Source organism: Dasypus novemcinctus, chromosome 12, assembly GCF_030445035.2.
Source record: "Dasypus novemcinctus isolate mDasNov1 chromosome 12, mDasNov1.1.hap2, whole genome shotgun sequence".
In the NCBI taxonomy this organism is placed as follows: Eukaryota; Metazoa; Chordata; class Mammalia; order Cingulata; family Dasypodidae; genus Dasypus; species Dasypus novemcinctus.
The window spans coordinates 71546001-71573247 of NC_080684.1; the positions used below are offsets into that span (position 1 = coordinate 71546001).

General features: G+C 34.6%; 3 protein-coding genes across 12 annotated transcripts in view; 1 reads left to right on the forward strand and 2 right to left on the reverse strand.

The window, feature by feature from the left end:
• C12H12orf50 (chromosome 12 C12orf50 homolog) overlaps nucleotides 1-6935 on the reverse strand; it is a 52564-nt gene extending 45629 nt beyond the window's left edge. Inside the window, exons 1-3 of one of the 6 annotated variants that reach the window (XM_058308521.2) lie at nucleotides 6697-6935; nucleotides 4174-5110; nucleotides 23-142 (exon numbers count right to left, since the gene is read on the reverse strand). In XM_058308521.2, coding sequence (XP_058164504.1) covers nucleotides 23-34 — 12 coding nt within the window. In that variant the 5' untranslated portion in view covers nucleotides 35-142; nucleotides 4174-5110; nucleotides 6697-6935. Of the gene's footprint in view, nucleotides 1-22; nucleotides 143-2559; nucleotides 2614-2821; nucleotides 2906-4173; nucleotides 5111-5680; nucleotides 6099-6696 lie in introns of those variants that run through there. The other 5 variants (XM_058308520.2, XM_058308522.2, XM_058308519.2 and 2 more) reach the window with 5 other exon arrangements.
• RLIG1 (RNA 5'-phosphate and 3'-OH ligase 1) lies at nucleotides 6134-18464 on the forward strand. 3 transcript variants are annotated; one of them, XM_071219000.1, is made up of 8 exons: nucleotides 6180-6465; nucleotides 7893-7978; nucleotides 9270-9387; nucleotides 11232-11327; nucleotides 12001-12117; nucleotides 13575-13772; nucleotides 15247-15416; nucleotides 16670-18464. In XM_071219000.1, exons 2-8 carry the CDS (start codon nucleotides 7910-7912, stop codon nucleotides 16856-16858), a joined length of 957 nt encoding a protein of 318 aa, XP_071075101.1. In that variant the 5' UTR covers nucleotides 6180-6465; nucleotides 7893-7909; the 3' UTR covers nucleotides 16859-18464. The 3 variants fall into 3 exon arrangements, with proteins under 3 accessions (XP_058164507.1, XP_058164508.1, XP_071075101.1); XM_058308524.2 differs by lacking the exon at nucleotides 7893-7978 and having other exon boundaries at nucleotides 6134-6465; XM_058308525.1 differs by lacking the exons at nucleotides 7893-7978; nucleotides 12001-12117 and having other exon boundaries at nucleotides 6168-6465.
• CEP290 (centrosomal protein 290) overlaps nucleotides 17166-27247 on the reverse strand; it is a 95495-nt gene continuing 85413 nt past the window's right edge. For all 3 annotated transcript variants that reach the window (XM_058308517.2, XM_058308518.1, XM_071218998.1), the window contains exons 48-53: nucleotides 25780-25952; nucleotides 23134-23275; nucleotides 21998-22071; nucleotides 21387-21478; nucleotides 18681-18760; nucleotides 17166-17879 (exon numbers count right to left, since the gene is read on the reverse strand). In XM_058308517.2, coding sequence (XP_058164500.1) covers nucleotides 17649-17879; nucleotides 18681-18760; nucleotides 21387-21478; nucleotides 21998-22071; nucleotides 23134-23275; nucleotides 25780-25952 — 792 coding nt within the window. In that variant the 3' untranslated portion in view covers nucleotides 17166-17648. The remainder of the gene's footprint in view (nucleotides 17880-18680; nucleotides 18761-21386; nucleotides 21479-21997; nucleotides 22072-23133; nucleotides 23276-25779; nucleotides 25953-27247) is intronic.

A 27247-nucleotide genomic window follows, 5' to 3' on the forward strand; every position in this document is an offset into this window, starting at 1 on the left:
TGATGATGCTGAATAATTCTACCTGCATTTCCATGTGTCTAAATCTGCAAAGTGGATCTAAACATTTCCCCTCTCTCCATAATGAGCACACAGTGTCACTGCCAAGGGCCTCTTCACAGTGTCGGAATCGGCACTGGGAACCCTAGAAGAAAAAAGTAAACAGTGCAAAAAACTCCCAATATATTAATGCTAGTGTTCAAAAACAATAGGTTGCCAATTAATTAAAGAACATACAAGTAGATCAAATTAGAATCAGAAAAATAGATACTATAAATAAAAAAGCTATGTCTAAATTTAGCAATTACTCTAATTTTTGTGACAGACTCACAAGACAATCTAATGATTAAATAGTATATCATGCCACAAGTCACTGTTAAAATACTTCATTTTGTTACCAATTATCCCATATAATTCACTAAGGACACAGATGTAAGAAACCAGTGATGGCGGCGGACTTTGGCCCAGCACTTAGGGCATCCATCTACCACATGGGAGGTCCGCAGTTCAAACCTGGGGTCTCCATGACCTATGTGGAGCTGACCCATGCGCAGGGCTGATGCGCGCAAGAGTGCCGTGCCACGCAGGGGTGTCCCCGTGTAGGGGAGCCCCATGCACAAGGAGTGCACCCCGTAAGGAGAGCCGCCCAGTGCGAAAGAAAGTACAGCCTGCCCAGGAATGATGCCGCACACATGGAGAGCTGACACAAGATGACGCAACAAAAAGAAACACAGATTGCCATGCCACTCACAACAACAGAAGTGGACAAAGAAGATGCAGCAAATACACACAGAGAGCAGACAACTGGGGGGGGGGGGGGCGCGAGAAATAAATAAACAAATAAATAAATAAATAAATAAATCTTAAAAAAAAAACAAAACAGTGATAACTTTGATTACAATCCAATGATGCAGCAACTTAATTTCTCTTTCAGAAGAAACCCAGACAAAAGTTTTAAGAATCACCAGCCATATTCTAGTTGTGGAGATGATCTCTTACAACAATACTTTTTATGTCATTTCTTACTTAGCCTATGGAGACACTGATAAGCATGTTTATTTAGGGAAGGTAAATGGAGTTTAAAGTTCTCATTGTTGTAGAATTTTAAATAATTATCGCATTATTAAATATATAGACTTTATGCCCTTGATCTAGAAAGATAAACAATTGTGCCTATGCATGCACACACCAACATTTTTATATACCAAAAAAAAAAATGTCTTTCAATGGACAACTATTACTTTCTTTTTATTCTATGTGCTTTTTACACCTAGATTCACAGTTGGAAAAACTGCAGTCCACTGTTTTTTGGGCAGAAAGGTGGGCAACATACAAAAAAAATATTCCATTAAATTCATCTCTCTTTTGACACAAGGTCCATGGTTGTTCCTTATCTTTTATGCCTCTCCCACTCTGTCTTAACTTTCTCTTTTTTTCTGGGTCTGTAGATTTCATAGTACAGGGTAGTGACAGGGATTTTGAAGTCATATAAACTCGTACTCAAATCCCTGATTCCACTACTTGCACCATAGTCACAAAATTAATATGTCATCCACCTTCTCTGTGCCTCAGTTACCTCATCTGTAAAAAGGGAATAAAAACATCCTCTTTACTGTGTTTGCTATCATTATTTTTTATTCATTCATTTAATTATTTTTTGAGAACCTACCACTCACCAATTTTGGTGCTATATACTGGGGATATAAGTATTAAAAGAGACAAACCTGTGCCATGTGGAGCATAAATTCTATTATTATTATCCCAGATTTAATCTTAAAGTAACAGGTAATAAGAGTGGATATAGTTTCTGTGGTTAGTCAAGGAAATTGGTTTAATTCAGGTTTCCTAGAAAAGAGGAAACACTTTAAACCATATTGTCTCTTTCATTGGGTTCATTCTGCCATGAGGAGGAAGCTCCAATCATAGGGTTTCTACATTTATTTGGTTTCATTGATATCCCATTAATCCTAATCCCTTGGCTTAACTTTTTTTTGCCTATTTAACTTCATAAACTTTAATTCATATTTACGATATAGTGAATTTGTATATATTATTTATTTTCCTTTTCCTATGATATTTACTATTGCTATTCATTAATTCAGTAGCTGGGTTAATGAATTTCAAATAAGGAATCAATTATATTTATTAAACTGTTTGATAGTGGACCTGAATTCAACTATATGAATTTATATGGCTGGAATATAACATTAACCCAAACAGTTGATGTATATTAATAATGTTTCAACATTAAGAATTTGGTGTGTCACAGATTTATATTACAGGCATAAAGTAGGCACATGTGGATGAAAAAGCCATAGGCATGTAACTGGGATTGATAAAGGTAGTTTCAAACAAATCATAATTTTAAATTATCTCAGATTTTCCTCAGAAAAATTCAATACATCAAAAATAAATGATAAACTTTTAGTTTAGATTTTAAGTACATAAAATATTCTTTGGGAAAATAATTTTGATTCAGCAATGCAAATTGTTGTTATATTCTTCTCTCATCCTACTAAAAAGCTTAAGCATGTGAAGTACCATAAATTGTACAATATTTACCTTTATGCATGTGGAATAAAAAAAGAAATAGCAGTCATTCCCAACTTCTGCCATTTTCAACTTTCTTGCTGCTAATCCAATGTTTTTTAAAATATAAGAATTTCAGGAATGCAAATATAAGAACTATCAGTGTGTAAGGGGGAAAAAGAACTTCTTTTCCACAGTCTTTCAGGCTATCAGTAGTTATCCTTTAAAACTGACCTCCTGTTGACAGTATATTACACAATAGATAATTCTTAAAGAAATTTAAATTAGAAGATACCTTCTCTAGCTTTGCAGAAATGTTGAAAGTGGTTGCTAGTCAGCACACAAACTCAAACTTCCAGAATTTTCCTCATTGTTACCTAATCCATTGTTTGCTCATCATAAGTGACCTCACATGTAACTGTAGGTTAGTTTTACCTTAGTGAATGATGTAAAATATTTTCGTTACTCTCAATTCTAGTATATTAATGAAAAAAAAGTAGTAAAAATAAAATAGTATATTTTGTCTGCCAATATTCTGATAAAATATGAAACAAAAAATAGTTCTTACTTTGATAATTACAAGGCGATACATATTTTACAAGTTAATAATAGCTATTTCTTAAATCTCATTTCTATACATGGTTTGGGAACAAAACTAACTATTTAAGTATGAATAATAATAGGATATATACTATCCATATTATCTAAGATAATAAAATTATTTAAATACGTTCTTGCTGCTATGTACTATTTGGGGGGGGAAAGTCATATTTGAATTGTAATAATAGGTACCTTAAAATAAACTGGGCTACTTACTCATCTGGTAGCTACATTTCATTCATTTTTTATCTATCTACTAGGAGGAAGAACTTCTTCCTATAACAAAAAGTGCTTGAAAATTTGGAAAATTCATTGAAAATAAAGTGAAGTACTCTGATTCCCAGAATGAGACATTTCAATTGGCAGTTATGGAAGTCTTCAACTTAGTATCTTTACTGAAAGAACTAGAACCTAGCAGAAATTAATAAAAATATTCATAGTACCTGACTTAGAAAATACTGACAGAATAGAAATTTATAATAGATTAAATGTATTTTTAAATTGGAATGTATTTTTAATTGGAAGTTAGAAAAGATCAAGGCAAGTATGGATTCCCATATTGGTTTAAATAAAACTAAGTTGGTATAAACTTTTGAACACAATGAATTAGGATAAAAATCTAGAAAACAAGAAACCATAATTTAGGAAAGAGTCGTTGGTCTAAAGTAAGAGAAAATAATGAAAAGATCTTGATAATACTAGAAGTAGAGAAGAAAGATTTGGTTAAATCCTTCAAAATATTAGCAAATATATAGAGACAAATACAACACCTTGACTTTCGTTTTGCCCTGCCTTCTAACTCTAGAACAAAAAAGTATCCATTTTATGCACATAGGCTAGTAGAAACACCACACTAAGGAATATGTTTAAAAGACCTTTGCCTCCAAATAAATTTCCTGTCCACCTATGAACTTAAAGCAGCTTTAGGCTTTTCAAATACTGTTACCAGGATCATTATTGCATGATTACATGTTAATATCATGATTAAACCCATTGTGAGAATCCATGGTATACACAGGAGAAAGGCTGGGGAAAAAATGCTTTTACCTCATGTAGTCAGGTGTGAACAGATCAAATTGAAGTGGGGCAAATCTTTGTCATTGCAGAGAACAGTAAATGGATCTGTATATAAGAGTAGCTTTTTTAATGCCTGGAGCCCTAGTATCTTCTTTACCTTCCTCTTTTCTTTTCCTTATTCTCTTCTCTCTTCACTTCTCTCTTCTTTCCTGTTACTAAAATTTACACTACTTTTTCAGGGAAAATTAAGACCCTAACCATGAGGATTTTTACTCCCTGTAAAGAAGAATGGGAAACTCCTCCACAACTGAAGTTAGTCCTGCAGATTCCATAAGTGCTTTGTGTTGGTCAAGGTAGACTCATATTGTCTTTTATCTTTGGTGCATGCTAGATCTTTGACACATCTGTCAGAGAAGAAAGTTTTTCTTCTAGTTTGTAATCCTGTAACTTCATTTTTACATACCAGGGTCTGTTAGCAACTCCTTGGTGGCTCTTTAGGTCCAGGAGAATCAGGCAAAGTGGCTGGCTGCTTCGCTGCAGAATAAAAGTCCAGTTTACAGATGTGAATTGGTCTTGTGCTTTCTGAATTTGGACTCCTCTGTTGTTGCCAGATGCCTTCCTCCAGACACGAATGAAATCTGCTCAGGAGAGATTGTTTGCCTTGCTGCTACTATTCAAAGAGCAAGTGGAATGTTTTGGATGATGATCCTTTCTCAGAAATGACAAAATGCTCGACCTAGAAGATTCTGTGGCAGTTTGGGAAATGACAGTTGATCATTGTTAGGCTTATTGACTTTGAGACTCATGAGATAACCTGCTTGCTTTTCAGGATTCCTCTAGAGGAACAGTCACTGGTGTTTGACTATAAAATTCTCTGGAGTTTCTGGTCACAATATTTCACAGCCAGCATCAGGTGTTTTTATGTTTGTTTGTTTGTTTTAATTTTATTTTGCCTTTTTGTGTTTCCCTGTGAAAAAATTAAAGATAGCAAAAGAGGAAGTAAATACTTTGAAATGGCAAATATCCTACCACCCCCTACCACCCCCGCTCTTCCCTCTGAATTCAATAATGAACTTTTTAAAGAGGTATTTTATTCTTTGGGAACCTCTTTACTATTCAAGTGAGCTTTTTTTTTTTTTTTTAATTTCCTCAAAAGCTCAATAAAATGCTGGAGAGTAAGATACTTGCAGTTAAGAATATTATAGAAATGAGACCTGAACCTTGTCCAAGGATATAATGAAAGGATGTTAAGTCAAAATTCCCCTACACCTCTATACTGAGAACTTACAAGCTACAATGGTATAGAAAGGCTACTATTATGAAATATATAATATTTATTTTATTTAATCACTGTTTTATCACTTACCCTCCAACATTTGTTTGAGCAAGGAAGCCAACAAAAGCTGTTTTTAGCTCAGCAGTCGCCTGACGGTAACTACTCAAGCCATTTAAAGTCTGTTGGAACTCATATTTAAGATCGATGAGATTCCTATGAAAAGGAAATCTGGTTGTTGGTATTGTGTGATTTGGAATTTACCTGAGGATAAACTTTGCACTCACAGGGGAAAGAATATCAGAACCCATCTCGATCATATGCAGCACCAATGAGACACAGTCCAAACGTTAACTTTTTTTTTTTTGTCCCACGTGTTTTACATGCAGTTTCTAACATTCTTCCTGGAAAATCAGATGCCATTTTGCCTGTAGATTATAATGTCTCTAGATATTTTTTAACTTCTACAGTGCTTCTCTCGGGAATTAGAGACCAGGCAAGTGGGTTTCATTAGAATTGTGTTAAATAGCCATCTGAAATGATTCAGCACTTAAAACTTAATGTTCATTTTCAAAAATTTCATCGGTTACTAAGCTGAGCACATACACCGGGGAAACGGATCCTTATTTTCAATGGTCATCCGAATCTCGGAAAAAATACACGAGGGACTCACGCGGGGACGCACCCACGCGCCCGGATCCCCGCACTACTATTCCCAGAGGGCACCGCGGCGGCGCTGCCGCTTCCGGACGTGTGTCCCCGCCCCTCGCTTGGGGTTCGGCGACTGGGCACTGCTGCGGCGGGACGTGGGTGCGGAGTGTGCGCGGCGGTAGCCCCGGGCCCCGCTGCGGAAGCCCCGGGCCCCGCTGCGGAGGAACGTATCCGGGCTGCTGAGTAACGTATCCGGGCTGCTGAGTGCTGGAGCGCGCTCTCCACTCGCACTTGGTCTTGGATGTACGATGAGACGTCTGGGCTCCGTGCAGCGGAAAATGCCGTGTGTGTTTGTGACGGAGGTGAAAGAAGAGCCTTCCGCTAAAAGGGAGCATCAGGTATGGAAGAGCGCTGGGCCCAGCTAGGCGGCGTGTGTGGGCTCCTCCCCGCCCAGCCGCCCGCTCCGCCTGAACGCTGAGTCCCCTGCAGGCCGGGAGCCTTCCTCAGGTTTCGCTCGGTTGGTCTGATGTGGGGTCTTGTACATTCTGAGCTCCCAGGCCTTCTCCCTTTTTATCTGTAAGGGAGGGAAGCTGTGAAAAAATGGTACAGATCAGGCGATGCTAACTTACCCTGGAAATTGAAATCCCACGTTAAGTAGTTATCCTTTTCCTTGATCTTCTCAGGTTAGCACCTTTTGGGCGAAGACCCTAAGTATTCCGATAATCACCGTATTCCCAGTTTTCCTACGTTTCAAGAGTGTGGTGACAAAGTGGAGATGTTAGAAGACTTGCTTTACCGTTCTAACTTAGGACCTGATGGCCTAAATTCGCCACTAAAGATAGACCCCAAGCACTGTTACCAGTAATTACTGACTTGATTCTAACTTTGGTCTTTCTGATGTCAAGGTTTTGGACTCTACTAGCGCAGTATTTTACACATGGTAGTTCCTCAGTAAATGCTGGTTAATGGAGTAAGCAGTGTCAGGATGATTCTTCAATATGTAGCAAAATCCTTGATCAGCAGAATCCCCCCTTATTACTGATAAAGCCGAAACTGACAAAGAGTGCTATCAATGCAAGCACAATCTAAGAAAAAAACAAGTGATTCTTGGTAGTTGTAACAGTATGTAAGGGGAAAAAAACAAATGAGCCCAGATCAGCCTCAATTATTGAGTACTCACTGTGCGAGGAATTAGAACAGAATTGGGACTAAAGTGTACAATGTAACGTGTTTAAGGTAGAAAAGTGACCGGCTTTTGGTCATTATTTACGGAAATACTTTTTGATATTTCACAAGAGTGTCCTATTCTTCCTTTATAAGCTACCTGCTTAGTCTAGGAGAATGGTTTTTTTTACAAACTAGACGCTCAAACTTTGTTGAATGAATGACCACAAGGATTCTTGGATAAACATTATATGAAACTGCTGAATACAATATTCAGAGTAAAAGATTCCTGAGCATATATGGGCAAATAAGAGTATGGTGAAGAAAACAGTAATCAAATTTTCTTGATTCTAACTCAATCAAGAAAAAGACATAGTTGATAGAGGCAGTTTTCTTTTGCCTTATTGGGCATTTTGCAAGTAAATACATTAATTGTAAGCAACCACAGTTGATGTAACCTCCAAATGTAAGTTTGTAATACTGGAGTGTCTCTCTGGTATGAGTCCATGTTACTAGTGAGAAAGCATCAGGGATTGTTAATTTTCCTTCAAGCAGACAGGTTTTCCAAGAATACTTGTTGAACTTTATAATGTATCTAAACATTTTTAGGATATAAAATTAAGGTGTGTTTCAAAGTCTATGAACTCACATATGTTGACAGATGCAAGAACTGTCAAGATGCAGGTATACCAGCATAACTGCTTTAAGAAAAGGATGAAAGTAATTACAGAATCTGCCAGCAGAATGGTAACATATGTTAACTATGAAATACTGATTGAAGGGGAAAAGTATATGAAAACCAAGTAAATCCAGAAAGCATTTTAACTTTGGTTTTTGTAGAAACTCACATGTAGAAAACCGAAGTTAATATTAACTATAGTAGGGGAGAAAAAGTACCAAGAGTCAGGGAAGAATTAATTATGCTGAAGTATTCTTTGTGATTACCTGTGGAAGGTGAGATTATGGATGATTTCTTGTTTCTGCTCTTTTATATTTTACTTTGCGTATTTTCTACAGTGAGCATGCATTAGCTCTGTGGAAAAAAAAAAACAATATAAACTATCTTCCTTATTTCTCTTTCCTGCGTTCTGAGAATGTTGCTTGAGGCAGGAGGACATCACCAGATCCTCACTAAGACTTACAGGGAACCAAGTCTTAATTGAAAACTTTAAGTTCTGTAAATCTCAGAAATGTTTGTGTTTATAAAAGAGTGGTAAAAGCCTCCCCTCATGTAGTGTAAAATAGATTGTCTTAGAGAAAATATGAAAATTTATGATTTCATAATTTTAAACTACCAGCAGTTACCTTTTTATTTTAGATAATTAAACACGAGCTGGCTCTTCCTGTACTCTGCTCCAACCACAATGGCTGTCTTATATTCTTCAAAACATCCAACAGCTTCCTGACTTGGGACCTTTTGTGTTCAGATACATACATGGCTCTTTCTCTGTTTTCAAATCTGCTCAACTGTTGCCTCCTCAGAGAGCGCTTCCCAGTGTTCCATATCTAAACTATCACTCTATCCCTCTTTTCCTTTACCTGTTTAACACTTCTCAGAGCTAATATTGGTTATGCATTTTGTTGTGGTTTTCTGTCACTAAAATACAAATTCCATGAAGGCAGGTACTTGCTTGTTAACCTCTATATTTTCAATGCCAAGGACAATGCTGAACCTTTAGTAGGCATTTAGTAAATAATTGTCAAGTAAATAATTGAATTCACTGAACACCAATGCTAGGGATATACCACTGCATGGGACATGGACACTGATTCCTGGTGTCAGGCTCATTTGGTAGATAAAGCACACCTATAAATAATTATAAATCTGTGGGAAAGCAGGTATTGCTGTGATAGCGTAGGAGAGAGGGTGATTCAGGAGAACTCCACCGAAGAAATATTTTTAAATTGTCTTGAATGATAAACAGGAGATCATCCATTAGAACTAGTGAAATTAAAGACATTCTAGGTGAAACTGTGTGCACAAAGGCAAGAGGCTGTCTATCTTAAACCAATTATTTTTTTTTCTCTCTTTTTAAAGCCATTTAAAGTTTTGGCAACTGAAACTATAAATCACAAGGCATTAGATGCAGACATATACAGTGCAATTCCAACAGAAAAAGTGGATGGAACATGTTGTTATGTTACTAACTACAAAGGTAAAAGAAAACTATAATGTTTTACTACAAATACTACTTATTTTTCTTAATCACTTTACAAACTAGAAATCTGAAATGGGTATTTGCACTTCATAAACCTGTAGATGAAGCCTAAGCATAATAGCAAAATAATAAATTCACAGTTGTTTTATTATACTTACTTGTTATATTATTGTATTTTTTCTCTTGGTGAAGAAAGGGAAGGTAACTAACATTTCTTTAAGGCCTAGGCAATATGATAAATGTTTTATACATGTTATTGCTAGTTCACACAGTAAACCTCCCCATTTCACGATTGGAAACAGAGGCTCAGAGAACTTAATTTCCCCAAGACCATATGGATAATAAATGACTGAACTGGTAATGAAACACCTAGGTTTGTCTGACTCTCAAACTTGTTCTCATTCCACCAATCCCAGTGCTGATTCCATTGTTTTTATTACTTATTGACAGTGATTTATTTCATTTTAATATACTTTAAAAGATTTAGGAACAGAAATTGTCAACTATGTGAATTAAAAAAAAATACATTGAAAGGGGAGAAATGGTCTTTGTGATTACTTCTGGATGATGAGATCTCTTGATTTCCAGTGCAGGAAATAGAACAGTTAAATGGGATTCTGGGTGCCTGGTAATATGGACACATTCCTGGTACCAGTAAATCTTTTCTGAAATGGATGTTTTATGCTTATTAGTGTAAAGAACAAAAGGTCTATTTAACCAGAAATGGTAGAGTACAGTTTTAACCTGGCTCTTCATATTATTTATCTGGATAGCTAACAGGTAATACAGAATGAACCAGAATATAAGTAATATTTTTAAAAATAAATCTCTGATTTATATATTTGAGGGAACTCAGCGATTTTTCTGGCATTTATATTAAGCTTCAATGTGCAGCATATGTAAGAAAGCGTAATGGTGGCAGTTAAACAGGGCTGGGTTGCTAAAGACTCATAGGACCTAAATTAATGGTGCTTACCAATCTATTTTTTATTACAGAGAAAGGATACACAAAGTAGCAATGGTATTAAAAGTAAGGATATGCATTATAGCCAAAGATTGCCTGATAACAAATGTTTGGAAAGGCCAGGTGCAAGCATCTGTTGTCCTCCCTCTGTGAAGCCCTGTCTATATGCATTTTATTGGTTCAGGAACCACCAATGTGAGCTAGGAATACCTTGAAACTAGGGAGTCCAAAATGGAGTCTCAGTTGGATGTTTTTATATTTTGCTGGTCATGTTGGCATATTTCTGCTAAGTAACCAGCCTCAAAGGCAGAACCTTTTGAGGGAGTGACTAAAACCAGATGCAAATAATCAGTCTCACTGTTATCCATAAAGAATGTTGACAAACCACCCTGAAACTCCTGAGACCGCTGGTTACAAAGCAACTATGAATGTGTTTCATGCCATGACCAGAGGGTTGTGCCATGTAAAACAGTTCAGACAAACATCAGGCTTGGAGGAATTAATCCTTACAGCACATAGTTTAAAGTTCCAGGGGAGGTGTCAATAGACTTACCTGGTTTTCAGTTAGTATAGAGGTAGCCTGTTTCTCATAAATGCTAGTTATTAATAAAATGTGGCTATGGTAATGAAAGGATCAATACTTTAAAAATTTTATCCCTGTCATTCTTTAACCAAAGAAGTAAATCTAACAACATCAGGTATCCATAGGTTGTATATGTCCATCTTACTGCATATTTTCCTATGTCTTCTACAGTTGCTGCTTTTAGAGAAGATGCCCCTTCTATTTATGGAAGAATTACATTTTGGAATGTCTCCTAACATAATTTTTATTGCTTGTCTCTTATACTTTTCTTTTCCTTTTATTATTTTTTTTTAGGTCAGCCATACCTTTGGGCTCGGCTAGATAGAAAACCCAACAAGCAAGCTGAGACCAGATTTAAGAAATTTCTACATTCAAAAGAAAATTCAAAAGGTTGGTGGGTTTTGTTTTTTTCTTTGCATGACTTAAATAGCTGAAATACCTGACTTATTTATTATAATTCTATATATTAGGTCTTTCTCTATACTTTAAATACTTCGGAAAAATAGAAGAAAAGTGTAATTGAATATACTTATATATGGAAGTACTCATCTGAATTTTTTCTGGATATTTCAGTGACTTTATTATGTATGAGTTAATTTTATTAAAATGTATGAATTACAACATACATTATTAATAAGTATCAACTTTAAGTCTCACGAAAGAGACAATTATGTCATTTTATATATCAGGCACAAATCTCAGAAAAATTACTAATTTTACATTAAAATTCTTCTAAATATTGTATGCAGTAGATATTTGATCATTCATGTATATCGACATTCTTTTTTTTATGTAGCTTATATGTAAGTATACATAGTCTGTAAAAATTATATTCATAAATCTACATAATGGAACAGCTAGGCTATTACACATGACATACATATGGTAGTGTGTTCAGAAACTGAAAAAGTGTAGTACCTTACATCATTTATAATAATACATGGAGAATAGTTAAATGAAATCTGATATTATGGGGTTTATTACCTGTTATGTTCCCACTGAATCTCTTCAGTATTTTATATTTTTTAAAGTGCTGCTATATCAGATTATTTTACTCCTTTAGAATTTTTTTGGAATGTTGAGGAGGACTTCAGACCTGTTCCAGAGTGCTGGATTCCAGCGAAGGAAATAGAACAGCTAAATGGGAATCCGGTACCTGACGAAAATGGACACATTCCTGGTATCATGAAATCTCTTCTGAAATGCAGTTTTGTGTTTACTAGTATAAAGAACAAAAAGTCCATTCAATCAGATTACAGAATTTAATTTTAATCAGGTTCTTCATATTAACTTATAGGTGATAGTCATTAATACAGAATTTCTGAACCAAATTTATACCAAAGATTTTTCATATCACAATGTCTTCTTGGGTTTTAAGATGGAAACATTACTAGCTATAGTCTTTGAAAATTAAAAAATCATTGGCGGATAGCTTCGAAGTCCTTTTCAGGATAGATGATATCAAGAAGTGAGTGGGAATAACAGTGAGCACTTGCATATTTTTGTGAAGATCCCAGAATAATATCTCAATGAAGGGAATTCACAAAATGGGACTCACAAGCAGTTCTGGGGATAGGGACATTTTTGGAAAGATATTAAGTAGGAAGATACCCCAGATTAAGGTTCAGCCAACAGGAATTGCAAAGCACTGTTTTGAGTTCTGTTAATATACCAGTATGAATGTCAGAATCCTTGTCCTTGATGATCTTTTAGACATTGGGAGAAATTAGTCAGTATGACCAATATGATTTAAGAACTAGGGGAAAAAAAAACAGTACAGTGGGAGAAAAAAGGAGAAACTTCATACTTAACCTATGGTGGTTAGAAGACACTTTCCAAGAGGAGTTGACATCTGTACTGAAATTTAAGAACTAGGAAGTTAGACGGTAAAGAAGTAATGTCAGCCAAACAAACTCCCAGGATTAGAACATACAGTATTTTGGAAATTTTAGAATATACTTCATTGTGGCAGAAGTTAGTGTGTAGACATCTTGGGGAGATTATAAAAGTTAAGGTTGGATATGGGGAATGGACTCAAGGGCCTGTATCCTATCTAAAGGAGTTTGAAGTTCATCCTGTTGATTTTGATTAGCAGGATATGGCAGGACTAAATTTACATTTTAAAAACAACTATGGGGGTGGGTTTTATTGGAGGTTGGCAGACCAGCAAAGAGATTATTACAGTAACCTGGGTGAGTAAGTAATAAGGTCAAATGTATGTTGAGCACAATGGTGCATATGCCTTAGTTTTGTTTTGTAAAAAATTTCCCACAATAATGAAGCCCGTTCTGGCAAAAAGACTGAGGAAGGAGATTAACAATATCATTCAATAAATACACACTCAATAAATTGTTCAGTAAATGTTAGAAAATTTAGTGCATTGTGAAACTAGAATATGTCCATAGTCCTGAACCTTGAGAGAAGGTAGAGAGAAAACTTATTCTATAAAGTTTTAATGCTGTGTCTTAGAATCATGCTCAATTCTTACTCAATCAGGGTATTTACATTTTTTAGTAAAATGTTGGATGCTCTGTAGTGAATAATCAAACATGAACTAAATCTTCCACAGAATACAAAATGAACCTTTATGATTAAAAAAAAGTGGTGGTAATAAAACTCTTTGTCTTTGAATGATAGGATGGGTACCAGTGGAGAAAAACAACAAACAGTACTGCTGGCATTCCTCTGTAGTTAATTATGAATTTGAAATTGCCCTGGTACTGAAGCATTATCCTGATGATCCTGGACTTCTGGAAATTAGTGCAGTGCCACTCTCAGATCTCTTAGAACAAACATTGGAGCTTATAGGAACGAATATCAATGGAAATCCATATGGTGAGTAAAAGCCTTTTTATTGTCAGCTATAGTCCCTATCAGTTATAAAGAAAACTGGTTAGGATCAACTGAAATAAGGTACATGTAACACATGCAATGAAAAACTAAATTAAATAATTTCCAAGCATTAAAGCCATTTTGGTTATTTTTATGTCCATGGAAAAATCTGTGCATGACTCTAACCATTCTGAATTATTAATCTAAAAGGTGGCTTTTAGCTTTTCATTCTTTGCTGTGACAACATTACAGAGCTATGTATGAAAACTGATCTACTCAAGTACAGCTTTTCATTGCTTTTTAAAATTTAGGTGAACTTAGTTGATTGAAAATGTACTTTCCATGCTTAGGTAATTAGTTTAGCCCCCCCCCGCCCCCCGTTTTTTAATTGTCTATTTTTTTAAAGATATATAGATCACAAAAAATGTTACATTAAAAAATATAAGAGGTTCCCATATACCCTACTCCTCACCCCCCCCACTCCTCCCACATCATCAACCTTTTTCATCATTGTGGCACATTCATTGCATTTGGTGAATACATTTTGGAGCACTGCTGCATCGCCTGGATTACAGTTTACATTGTAGTTTACACTCTCCCCCAGTACATTCAGTGGGTTATGGCAGGATATATAATGTCCAGCATCTGTCCCTGCAGTATTATCTAGGATAACTCCAAGTCCCAAACTAAAATAGTTAAAAATAAATAACCTATCTTAATGCACTGTGATAAATACTTCATGAAAAGGAAGAAAATCTTGCTTGTGGTGAGCTTTCAATCCAGTAAAAGAGGACTAAAATAAAGAATTGTAAACAAATAGCATCTCAAGCACCAAAATAAGTATCTTGATGAATTGAATACAGGTCCTGAGGGCACTATAGAATACACTGTTGACGACGGGGATAAGATAGACCAAAGAACATTAAAGTTGGAGTAGCACAAATCCTACATAGTCACAAGTAGATTATCTGGCAGGTGTAAAAACACTAATAGTAATTATACAAATTATCAGAGGTGTGGTAGGCTCTTTGGCAAAAATTCATTGAGAGATGAATGTTGCTAATGGTGAAGTACAGGACTTGACAAACGGTTTCTTTAAAAAGCCAAGCAGTAATTATTTTAGGCTTTTTTGGCCACACTTCTGAAAGGGCCATACAAAATATATGTGTGGCCTTGGCTCTGTTCCAGGAAAACTTTATTTACGAAAATAGGTGTCTGGCTAGATTTGGTCCACAGGTCATAGTTTGCCAACACCTGGTTTAGAGTACATTAAGATAGAATTTGACTATAATATGATAGGGTACCACTTTTGAGCAGAACCTCTAATGCATTTGTATCTTCAAGGAAACCAACTAAACTTTTTGGTAGCTTTATTCCTAAATGTTTAAAAAGGCTTTTTTTATTTGGTGAGGTAAATTTTTCATTCCCTGAAAAGTTCCTTTGAAAAATATGGTTAATGGCAATTTTTATAATTTAGGGTTAGGAAGCAAGAAGCATCCGTTACATCTTCTTATACCACATGGAGCATTTCAAATAAGAAGTCTGCCTACATTGAAGCACAATGATCTGTTGTCTTGGTTTGAAGGTTGCAGAGAGGGTAAAATTGAAGGAATAGTATGGCATTGCAGTGATGGCTGTCTAATCAAGGTAATGGGAGAAAATAGCTTTTGAGATTATTTTGCCTTATATTTCTACAACAAAGCACAAGTGCTACTAATATAAGGAAATTTAATTTCCTCATCTCATGTACTATCATTCTTTGCTAAAACAGTGTTTCCCAAATATATTCTTTTGAGTTGAGGTTCTACAAGATGCTCCTCAGAACTAAAAGTTGAGTAATCAAAATGTCCAGAAAAACTTATGTACTCCTATCCCTTCTTGGATATTCATGTTGTACACAAGTAATCTCTGAGACACTGTCACTATTTAATTTAAATCGCCATTTCCCAGACTTGCTTGATTATACCATCTGTTGAGTAAGAAGAGTGCCAGTTTGACAGTTGGCATATACAAAATGAGTAATTTTATATATTGTGCCCTTTCTCCCTGTCTCCTTGATTTGCCAACTATTTACTTCTAACAGTTAACCTGGAATTTATAATGTTTAAAACTGGACCCAGTCATATCCACCCCCTGAACCCACAATTTACCAAAGCCAGAAAATTGAGTATCATTTTTAACCCCTCTATCCACTACTTCATACATCCATGTATTAGTTCTTAAAAGATCGACTTCCCCCAACCAATTGGTTGTTACTTTAATTTAGGCCAAGACTCTTGCTTGAATTATTGTATCACTCTCCTAAAGAGTATCTTTTTCTCATTCCTGTCCTGTATATTCTTCATAAAGAATGAAAATGACACCTGCATAAAACTTAGTGAAATTAACATTGTTCCTGAACTGGCCCCTGGTTATCTTTTAGAACCACCACCCTCCCCCATCTTCCCCTAACACACAGTATGTATGTTCTAATCATACTTAACTGCAATTAGAGCAAAAAACACCATTCTTTTACCTTGGGGTCTATTTGATTTTCCCTTTGGTTACAAGTCCTCCCCACCCAAATTTTCAGTTGGCTAGTTGCTGTACTGAGCAACAGACTATTCACTTAATACTCATGGAGCCCTTGATTATGTTCCTGGATGTTTCCAGGTGCTGGAAATACAGAATCAACAAAATAATGTATCTGCCTTCATGAAGTCCACATGCTAATAGGGAAGATAGACAGTAAACAAGTAAATATATATTATATCAGGAGGAGAACAGCTATGAAAAAGAAGGGTAAGGTAAAGGTGGGCCTTACACAGTGCCTAGCAGATCACAGGCACTCAATCAAATACATGTCGGTGAATGAAGATGGTATCTATAGGCTAACACTAATACCTCTTTTTTCTTTCCAGGTTCATCGTCACCATCTTGGTTTACATTGGCCAATTTCTGATACTTACATGAATTCAAAACCAGTTATTATCAACATGAATTTAAACAAATATGACTATGCCTTTGATTCTAAGTGTTTGTTTAATCATTTTTCAAAATTAGATAATCAGAAATTTGGGAGGCTGAAAGATATAATGCTTGATGTATAAAATGGAAATGCAATTAAAATAAGCTTATATTCTATTTGAATCTTGAATATTCCACCACATTTAAAAGGTAAAAAAATCTCAAGGTTCCAGTGGTTTAATGTTGAATATATCAGTATGAACTCTAGTGTTTGAAGAAATGAATTTTTCATTTGGAAATATCTATTGAAAATATTTAGAATCAGCAAATGATTTTTAAATTTTGGATTTAAAAATATAAGTAACAGTAAGCTACCAAGCTTGTACAAAGGCTGGATTCTTTCCCAGAAAACTGAATAGTCATTAAAGATAAGAGATTTACAATTTTGGATCATCTTTCAAAATTAAGTAGTTTAATTCAATTAAAACTCAACTTTTATGCTAGGCATTTGACAAAACATATAGCTCAACCTCATCACCCATATATATATATAAATATATATAAAATATACTTTGGATTTAAGAATCTTAACGTATATATGTGAGTAAATACATATAAAACATCAATTTTAAATGTTAAACTGGTTAGTTTGCCCTTATACTTTTAAAAAACTTAAACTTTATGAATGTATAAAAATTCACCATAGCACATTATTGCCTATTTGACAGTTATAGCTTACTCTAAAAATCTTCAAAACTATACTTTACTAATGAATTAAAAATTTCAGAAGATTTTATTTACTAAAAGTTCCAGTTCAGGTAAAAGTATAAAGTAGTGAGAAGGAAATTCTGTATTTAAGAGATTTGTAGATTTTCAGATTAAGTTTTTAACTTAAGTAAAATAGCTGAGTAAAGCTGCAATTATAGGTGGCCATTAATAAATAGGGAAATGAACAGGACTTTCCTCTTCATCTTCAAACTGTCCAGCAGCATCAAAAGGATCACTTAATTCAGCGCCAAGTTGTGCAGAAAGTTTTTTAATCTTCTCTTCTAAGAGAATATTTTTTTTCACTTCTTCCTTATAATTATACTTCAGATCTTCAATTTCTTCAAAAAATGAAGGGTCAAAATTTTCCAATTCTTTTTTCAGCTTTTTTATTTCCTCCTAATAGAAACATAATAACCTTAGTAGTCATATTAGGAATACAGAACATTTTTTAGGTTTGAATTAAAGAGATTTAAATAGGAACGTGAAAGCCAAGGTAACCTAAAATCAAATATAGTTACAAAGACAAAAGTATTTTCTTAACATTTTGTTAAAAAAGTTGCATTGTACAGTATAAAATTGGTTTTGTTAACTGTCAAATCATATTACTTGTTATGTAAATTACATTCTAGTCTTTGACTAGAAATTTGTCAGCTCTTTTAGATTATGATGGGACTTAATCTTTCTCCGAGTGCCTATCAGATACTCTCAATGAGGCAACCAAAAAAATATGGCTATTCATAGTATTAAATTATTTTGGTTAATTTTTCCCTAGTATCCATGCCCCTTTTTTGTTTACAAAATTAAAAGAGTTTTTGTTAAGCATACCAAATATATTTTTTTATAGGAAACTATAGCCTTAAAAAAAAACTTCCTGAAAAGAATTTCCAAAGGTACCAAAAAGAACCCAAAACTTGAATTAAGAAAATATTAAGATAAGCTATTTTTATCACAAAAAGTCAATAAATTTACTCTTTAATGCTTTCTCTTCATTTTGTCTGTATTTTGTTGTAGCTCTTGAATAAAAATAATCAGATGAAAAATTAGCAATGAACTCTGCAATATCAGAATCAAATATTGTAAGTATAAAATTTAATTCCAGGAACATTTAGGACACGTACTTAAAGATGGTGACTGAAAGCACCAAACTGTTTTCACAAAACATTTATAGTTCTAAAATTGGACATAGTTAAATATTACCTTCAAATACTGCTTTTCTGTATCTGAAGTTTTGAGCTGTGTCTCTAGATCGTTTACCCTTTCCTTTAATTGATCAGCATCTGCCAAAACAGTTATAAAAAATGAGACTCAGGTTTCCCTTTCATCGCGCATAAGTTCAAGATAAAAGACTTGTTTCAGATAATAATAAGAAAACTTAGGAAATAGCACCTGGAAAACATGACATTTTATAGCTGAAACACTTTATTATGAGAAAAACACTACTAGGCAGGGTATAAAACACAAAGATGAATAAAACATGGCCTGATATTTTGGTAGAAAAAACTAAAGTATGCAAAGAGCTTAGTTTAATTTATTGGATTTTCCCCTGTTAAGATATGTCTAACTTTAAAATGAGTTATACCTCTAATTGTATAATGAGAAAAACAGAATTTCTGCTTTAATGCTATTTTTCTAAATACATCTTTTCTTTAAAGACTAGATATGATGTTTCATGAAGTCATAATTTGCATCCACTGAGCAAGAAATTTTTTCAAAGTAATGCTAAAGTTTAAGGCAAAATGGGCAGCAATCAACTTTTCACGAACAGAACAACAACTATATTGTCCCCTAATTAAAACCTGGAGACAGAAGGATGGAGATGGGGAGAAAATAGTTCCTTATCCTTATGGGATTACAAATAGCAGAACCAGCTTTCTCTGGAAGGCGAAGTTCTTATTTTTCATGGCTTCTCTTCACCTTTGTGGAAAGCACTAACAATTTTTTAGAATTGCCTTAAGGGGGATGTTATATTCATACAGATGGGTAATAAATAAATGCAGAAAAAGTGAAATTATATATAGCATTTTCCAAAAGAACTTAATGCCCACTTATATTTAGATAATGCTTTAGCATTTTCAAAGAGTTTTGGTTTAATTTTGAGCCTTAAAAAAAGAAGCGGACTTGGCCCAATGGATAAGGCATCCGCCTACCACATGGGGGGTCCACGGTTCAAACCCTGGGCCTCCTTGACCTGCCCATGCGCAGTGGTAATGCGCGCAAGGAGTGCCCTCCCACACAGGGGTGTCCTCCACATAGGGGAGCCCCATGTGCAAGGAGTGCGCCCCATAAGGAGAGCCGCCAATGCGAAAGAAAGTGCAGCCTGCCCAAAATGGCGCTGCACACATGAAGAGCTGACACAACAATATGACGCAACAAAAAGAAACAGATTCCTGGTGCCACTGATAAGGATAGAAGCGGTCACAGAAGAACACGCAGCAAATGGACACAGAGAGCAGACAGCTGGGGGTGGGGAGGCGAGAGAGAGAAATAAAAAATCTTAAAAAAAAAAAAATCTCTTTGGTGAAGGAGAGAAGGAAAGTGAGGGTTCAGAAATGCCCTTTAAGGAAGTAAGGTTTAGAAAGAAAAGAGGACTTGCCTGATGTCAACATTATTAACAGGTCTTTGTTACTGTGTCTAGTCTAGCACACCTAACTTGTTCATCTAAATGATAATTAAAAAAAGATTTATATATATACTTTTAGTCACTGGAGACAACATAGGGAGTCACTGAGAGGAAGGAGCAGGCAGTGGTGTTAAAAGCTTTGTAGTTATTTATCTGAATCTTGCCTATGCCACTTCCTAGCTTTATATCCTTGGGAACAAGGATATTAATAATAAGGATTATTTAAACTCTTTCAATCTGTTTTATCACATGCAAAATGACAGTTATACCCACCATGTAGGGTTATTAAGAGTTAAATTACAGAATACTTTTATAGCATTTAGCATAATGACTGGTAAACTCATATATGATAGCTTCAATATAAAGTAGCAATGGAGACGAGATGATAGGATATTGAGAAAACTATATGAAATATTAAAAGATTATTCAGATATAAATTGGTATTCTTTGAGAAATTATTTTCATAAAACTACCAGTGGCATGATCAGGATAAGAGGTTTATCATAGTATTATTTTATAATAACACAGAAACTAAATAACTATCAAAAGGTAGCTATGGAAATTTCATCAGTTTGGTATATGCTACAATAGTAAACTTTAGAATTTTTTAAAGAATGAGGTAGATTTATGCACAGACTTTGGAAGATGTCTATGATAAACTGATGAGTTATAAATTTGTATAGCACAAGTCCAATTTTATATCACCCTCCAAAAACTATATATATATACATGAACATGTAATACAAACAAAATCAAATACATATATACATTGTGTGTGTGTATACATATGTATATATACATCTGCATGTAGGAAACTGATTTGTAATCACTCTGGGAATGAAGAGGGTAGAGGATAGACTTACTCTGTAAAAGGAAAGGAAAGTATGGTCAATATTTACTTGTTTGTATTTTTCAAAGTCATATTAAATGACAATAACATTTAAAAGAAAATATTGATAGGGCAAAAAGGGCCAATACTTGGAAACTGGAAGCTACAGACGTAGTATTCATGCTTAGCATTATATCTTAAATGAATTTATAACACCCAGGTGGAACACAGGAACAAAACACTAGGAAATTTGCTATTTTATAGTACCAACAACACAAAATGGCACAATGGGAATATTTTAATGCATGGAGTAAAAAACAGCTCTAAAATTCATATCAAGGATTTGATTTAATAGGAAGACAGTTACCAGAAAAACTAAAAAACCAAAAGGTAAATTGTAATTCAAAAATTTGGGGTAGCTAACATGCTGTAAGTATGTTATGAGATATATTACCAGGTATGATGCTTTCAGCTCCACTTTGGTCTTTAACTTCTATTTGATGAATTAATTCTGCGTTTTCTTTTTCAAGCTGACTATTAGCTAATCTAGAACACAATGATAGCATGTTAAGGAAAAAAAAATTACTCCATAATATATATGGCCATTTCTTATGAACTACTAAGGTACAGTACTCAGAACGTGCTAATATTTATGAAGGTAAACATTCATTTATTTTCAATGCTGGAATGACACATTTCTCAAACAAATAGCATGGAATCAAAATGATTCATTTTTTCCCCCTAATACCTGACTTGAATAGTTTTCCTACAGGAGGAGCCTAATGAAAGCAAGCTTACACATATCCCAGGAATTTGAAAATTTTTTTTTCTCTCTCATTAGTGTTTGTCTCTGGGAAGCTAAGGTTTATTACTTTCTATGTTATTACAAGAGTTTAAATTACAAACTTAAATATATTAGGATTGGGTTATCTCTTCTTTCAGTACTTATTATGTAAAAGAGTAATTGGCATTAGCAAGATGAAATAAGGACCTGATTAGCCTGTTAAGTAGCAAGGTTGAATTAAAAAAAAGAAAAAAATGTAGCCATACGAGCATATAATGTACCTAAGAACTTGAAGCTCCCGGTTAAGGCCTTGCTCTGTCTTATCACCTTCAGGAATGTGTCTGAGGATCTCAATCTTTGGGTACAATGAGAAGTTAGAAGATAAAGTGTGACATGAAAACAAGATGTTTTATAAAGAAACACATTTTCAATAAAGCATAATATTAAAATTGGTCATCTCAAAAGCAAACATAAGTACATTTCTGTGGTATTTTATTCCCCATTCTTTCAACAATTATTAATTTCTACCTGCCAGACATTGTACTAGGCACTAAGGATATAGCAGTGAACAAGAGGCAAAGTCCCTTCTTGCATTGTCCTTACATTTTTAGTAAAGGAAAGAATGAACAGGTGATTTAATATGACAATGTGATGTGATAAGGATGCCAGATGGTAGGAAGGTATATCAAGAAAAATAACCCAGTGGTAATATCTAGTTAAGAAGGCCTCTCTGAGGATCCTATATTTAAGCAAAGACATGAATTGAAGGGAGTGAGCTATGAGAATATTTAGGTGAATAATATTCTAAACAAAAGAAAAATACAGGGCCCTAAAGCTTAAATGAATTTTGTTTAAAGGACAGAAAGAAAGTCAGTGTGGCTAAAACATTATAAATGGAAAAGTAGAAGATGAGGCTGGAGTGGAAACCAGGTGTGAGATCACGTAGTTTCCTAATTATTAGAAGATTCTGAGGACAGGACTGCTATAATTTCCTTTATGTTTTAAAAGGATCACTTGACAGCTTTGTGGAGAACAGACCAAGGATAGGAAGAGGATGTAACAATGCAAGAGTAGAAGCAAGGAGACCAGTTAAGAAACTATTGCCATAGTTCAGGTAAGAGGATAGCTTGGAATAGACTGATAGTGGCAGAGGTGCTGAGAAGTGTTATATTAGGGAGAAATTTTGTAAATAGAGCTGACATGATTTAATGATGGAAAAAATGAGGGGTTATCAGAAAAAAAAGTAATCCTTGGTTTTTGGGTTAAACAAATGGGTAAGTAGGGATGCCATTCTCTTAAGTGGGCCTTCTCAGGGAAAAATTAAGAGTTCATTTTGTCTACATAAGAGAAAATGACAAGGAGTAGCCTGAAATATAATGCAGCATTTCATCATGTAAAGAAAATTTACATTACTTGCCTGCTGTTCAAGGTCTTCAGTGTATTTCTTAACTTTTTGCTCTCTCTCTGTTGATTCTCTTACAAGCTGTTTAAGATCAGTAATGCTTTGATTTTTTTTGGCAATATCATTTTCCAGTTCTTTAAGCTTAGTTTCATACATTCTAAAAGTATAAAGAAAAAGTGAAGTGTAGACATGGCAAATAGTTTCTCTCATGATTTAAAACAATTCAAATTGACACAAAAATTAATCAAGATTACTTATACTGTTTCTTCCAGCTAAATCTTTACCAAGTTAGTTATTTGATATTAACAAGTGATAACAAGAGAAATCAACTATTCCTAATTAACAGAGGAGGGACCAATGAAATCTAGACCACAAGGAATTTCCATTTATATAGCTCTGCAAAGGTGAGCTCAAATTCCAAAATTAGAACACAAGAGTGAAAACAAGTAGGTATATCAAATGTAAAATAATAGAACAATCTCATAAGGAATATCAAGCATTTTCAGAATCATTAAATTAAAAAAAAAGAATAACATTCACAAGTGAAGACATCTGTTTTATGTGCTTCTGCTACAAACTCATTTAATGGTTAATATAACATTGTGAAGTAGCTACAACTATCATCCCAATTTTGTATATTAAAAAAAATGAGAAGCAAATGGTTAAAAGAAATTGTCAGTCACATCACATCAACCCAGTTTTTTCAAACTAAAACACTTTATACTAAAAACGATAAAGGAGATATGAAAAAAAAAAAACAGTTGAAAAATATGGTCACTGAAGTTAAAAGTTCATTAAAGAGAATTTGTGAAACAGAAGATATATTCAGTTAAAACATGTAGAATTACACCACAGAGACAAGTACAACAAAGTTTAGGGAACACGGAATTGTAGAATGGGAAGTTACAACCTATTTTTAATAGAAATTCAAGAGGAAGAGAATAAAAAGAATGGGGAGATGTGGCAGTACTTGAAGAAATAATGATGTAAGAAATAAGAATCTCTTGGAATTGATGAAAGATGTCTATACTCATTTCAAGAAGCACAATCAATCCCAAGCTTTATAAATAAAAATAAATTCACAGTTCACTCAAAGTGACACTGATAAACACAAAAGCATTAGAATAGGAAAGAAATGATTACCTATAAAGGAATGGCAATTACCCGATAACAGATTCTCCAAATGCAATAATGAAGACCAAAAACAATGGAATAGTGTATTCAGGATTGAGAGAAAACTGTAAACCCATAATTCTATATTACTGTTCAACACTAAAAGCTTAATAAAGACATTTTCAGAAAAAGATTGTGATGAGTCAGATTCTTTCTAAAAGAACTAAAAGTTAACTTGAAGAAAGTTTAACAGAAGGAAAAAAGATTTGGGGTTAAATGCTAATGAGAGCTCTGTAATTAAAACTTTCAAATGCAACTAAAGTAAATACTCAAGAGCAAGTTTATAGCTATAAATGCTTATGCCAGAAAAGAAGATTGTTAATGTGCCAAACTTTTTGTTTTTTTGATTCATTTTTACTTTTTATCTTTTTTGTGCCAAATTTTGAGTTAAGATGTTAGAAACAGAACAGCTTGAATCAAGTTGAAAATGAAGACAAAACAAATGAAGACAATTAAACAATATTAAAGTTGAGGTAGTACTAACAAAATTACTGAAATAGAAAACAAAGAATTGAGAGGCTCTTAAAAAATGGACTTTAAACAAAAAAGCAGTCAAATCGCCAGCAAGTTGAAGTAATAACAACCAGTATCTACTATGTAACTCTAGGTAACGGTCTAAGCACTAATACTAAATTAATTTTATCCTTTATAACAACCTAAGGTAAGTACAAATAGAATCCTCATTTTACCTATGAGGAAATTGAAGCATAGGCAGGTTACCAAAGTTGCCCAAGTCCCAGTGCTGAGATTTGAACACAGATTTTTTGCTAGATTCTGTGCTCTTAACCAATACTATATACTGCATCCCAACTTTACTGTAGCTGGATATACAATCCCACCTCCAGATCTTAAGAAACTAAGGGAGACTCAAGTTTAAGGATCATAATGAGCTTTCATCCCTCCAGAGGTTTCTACTTGAACTAAAAAGGCTTACTGGCCTACTCTGTGCTTAATTACTTGTACAGTTATAAGATTAAAATCACATAAATGGGGGAGTAAATGTGGTTCAATGGATGAGCCCCTGCTTCCCACGTGGGAAGTCCCAGGTTCAGTCCCCAGTGCCTCCTAAAAAAACAAAAAAACAAGCAAATAAACGAAAAAACCAACTCAGGGAAGCTAATGTGGCTCAGTAGTTGAGGACTGGCTTCCCATATAAGAGGTCCAGGATTCAGGGCCCCTGTGGGACTTACTGTTGCCTCACAGTGAGGCTCCCCTCCTAGGTGTAGTGATGGTGGTTGCCATCCCATCCCACAGTAAGGCCACTACAAACAGCCGGCAGGGCAAATATAGTCCTCAAAAACATTGAAGGGGAAATGGGATGTTGGACATAAGGAATTCTAAGAATACGGTAAGATGAAGTTAGATTTGCCTTTTGAAATGGCAGCTGGCAGGACTAAGTTAATCAGGGTAGTGTCATATTTTTTTAAAACTGATGCCAGAAATATAGTTGATTCAACTTTGTACAAGTTTTAAACTATGTGTTCCTACCTTGTAACAACAATTGATTTCCAGGTCTTGCTGTCAGCTCCTTCAAGCTGTGGACCTCTACTTTCTGCAAACTGTAATCTTTTACCAGTCTCTTCTAGTTGAACCGTCATCTTCTCATTTAATATCTCTAAATTATTTTTGGCTATCCGCCATTTCTCTGCAGCTTCAGTTTCCTAAAATTAAAACTTAATTAGTTAATTATGACAAAATATAATAATATCATTCTCATAGATGCAATGTATTCAAAATTATCATAAACTGGGAAAAAATAACATGGAGTTCTAAATGCTGATTAAAATTTCAATAAAAATTCAATGTTTACTGTAAGACAGCAATATTGTCATAATTAGAAATTATGTAAATGAAGTTGGAAAAAGTGAATTGCATTAATGTTTATTTTAATCTGTCATTTTGTTTAATAGTTTTAGAATAATGGGACAGTTTGCCTTTATACTTTTGAAAGATACTTTGTTTTGACTCAATACTTCAGGACTTAGCTATAAACATAAATAAACCAGTGTGCAAGTAACATGGAATATTTCCATTATTAAACATTCATATTCTAAGTGTAGTAGCACTCTGGCCTCACAATTCAGATAATTTTTCAAGTAGTTAAAAATTAGTAATTTCAATCTATTCACTAGATCATCATATATATAGTACCTATTCATTTGGAGCACAATATATCTGCCTTTAAATAGAAAGGAATGTTATTGTTTAACAAAATATTTTCATAACTTCTTTATTATATATCAGGCATTGTTCTAAGTCACTTCCACAAATATTCACTCATTTAAACCCTACAGCAGCCCTGTGAAATAGGTATAATTATTATTCCCAATTTAATAGAAGACGAAACTAAGACACAGAAAGTAGTTAAGTAACTTGCCTTAGTTACTAAAGCTTGTAAGTGATAGAGCTAGGATTTGTTCCTATGTTATACTGCTTCTAAATTTATTATTATTTTTATCATCAATGTCCCTCATGGTGAAAGGATGTGATGATGGCAGACATAAAAACACAATTCCTAAAAATTTTTTTTTTTCATTTCTCTCCCCTTCCCCGCCCTTTATTCTCTGTGTCCATTCACTGTGTGTTCTTCTACATCCACTTGCATTATCAGGTGGCACTGAGAAACTGCATCTCTTTTTTGTTAAGTAATCTTGCTGCATCAGGTCTCTGTGTGTGTGGTGTCACTCCTGGGTAGGCTGCGCTTTTTTCACGAGGGGTGGCTCTCCTTGTGGGGCGGTGCATACTTTGCACATGGGGCACCCCTACGCGGGGGCGCCCCTGCATGGCACGGTACTCCTTGCAAGCGGCAGCACTGCGCGTTGGCCAACTTACCACACAGGTCAGGGGGCCCTGGGGATCAAGCCCTGGACTCTCTATATGGTAAGCAGATGCTCTATCAGTTAAGCCACATCCTCTTCCCCTAAAAATTTCTTGATGTCTAGTTTATTTGAATAGA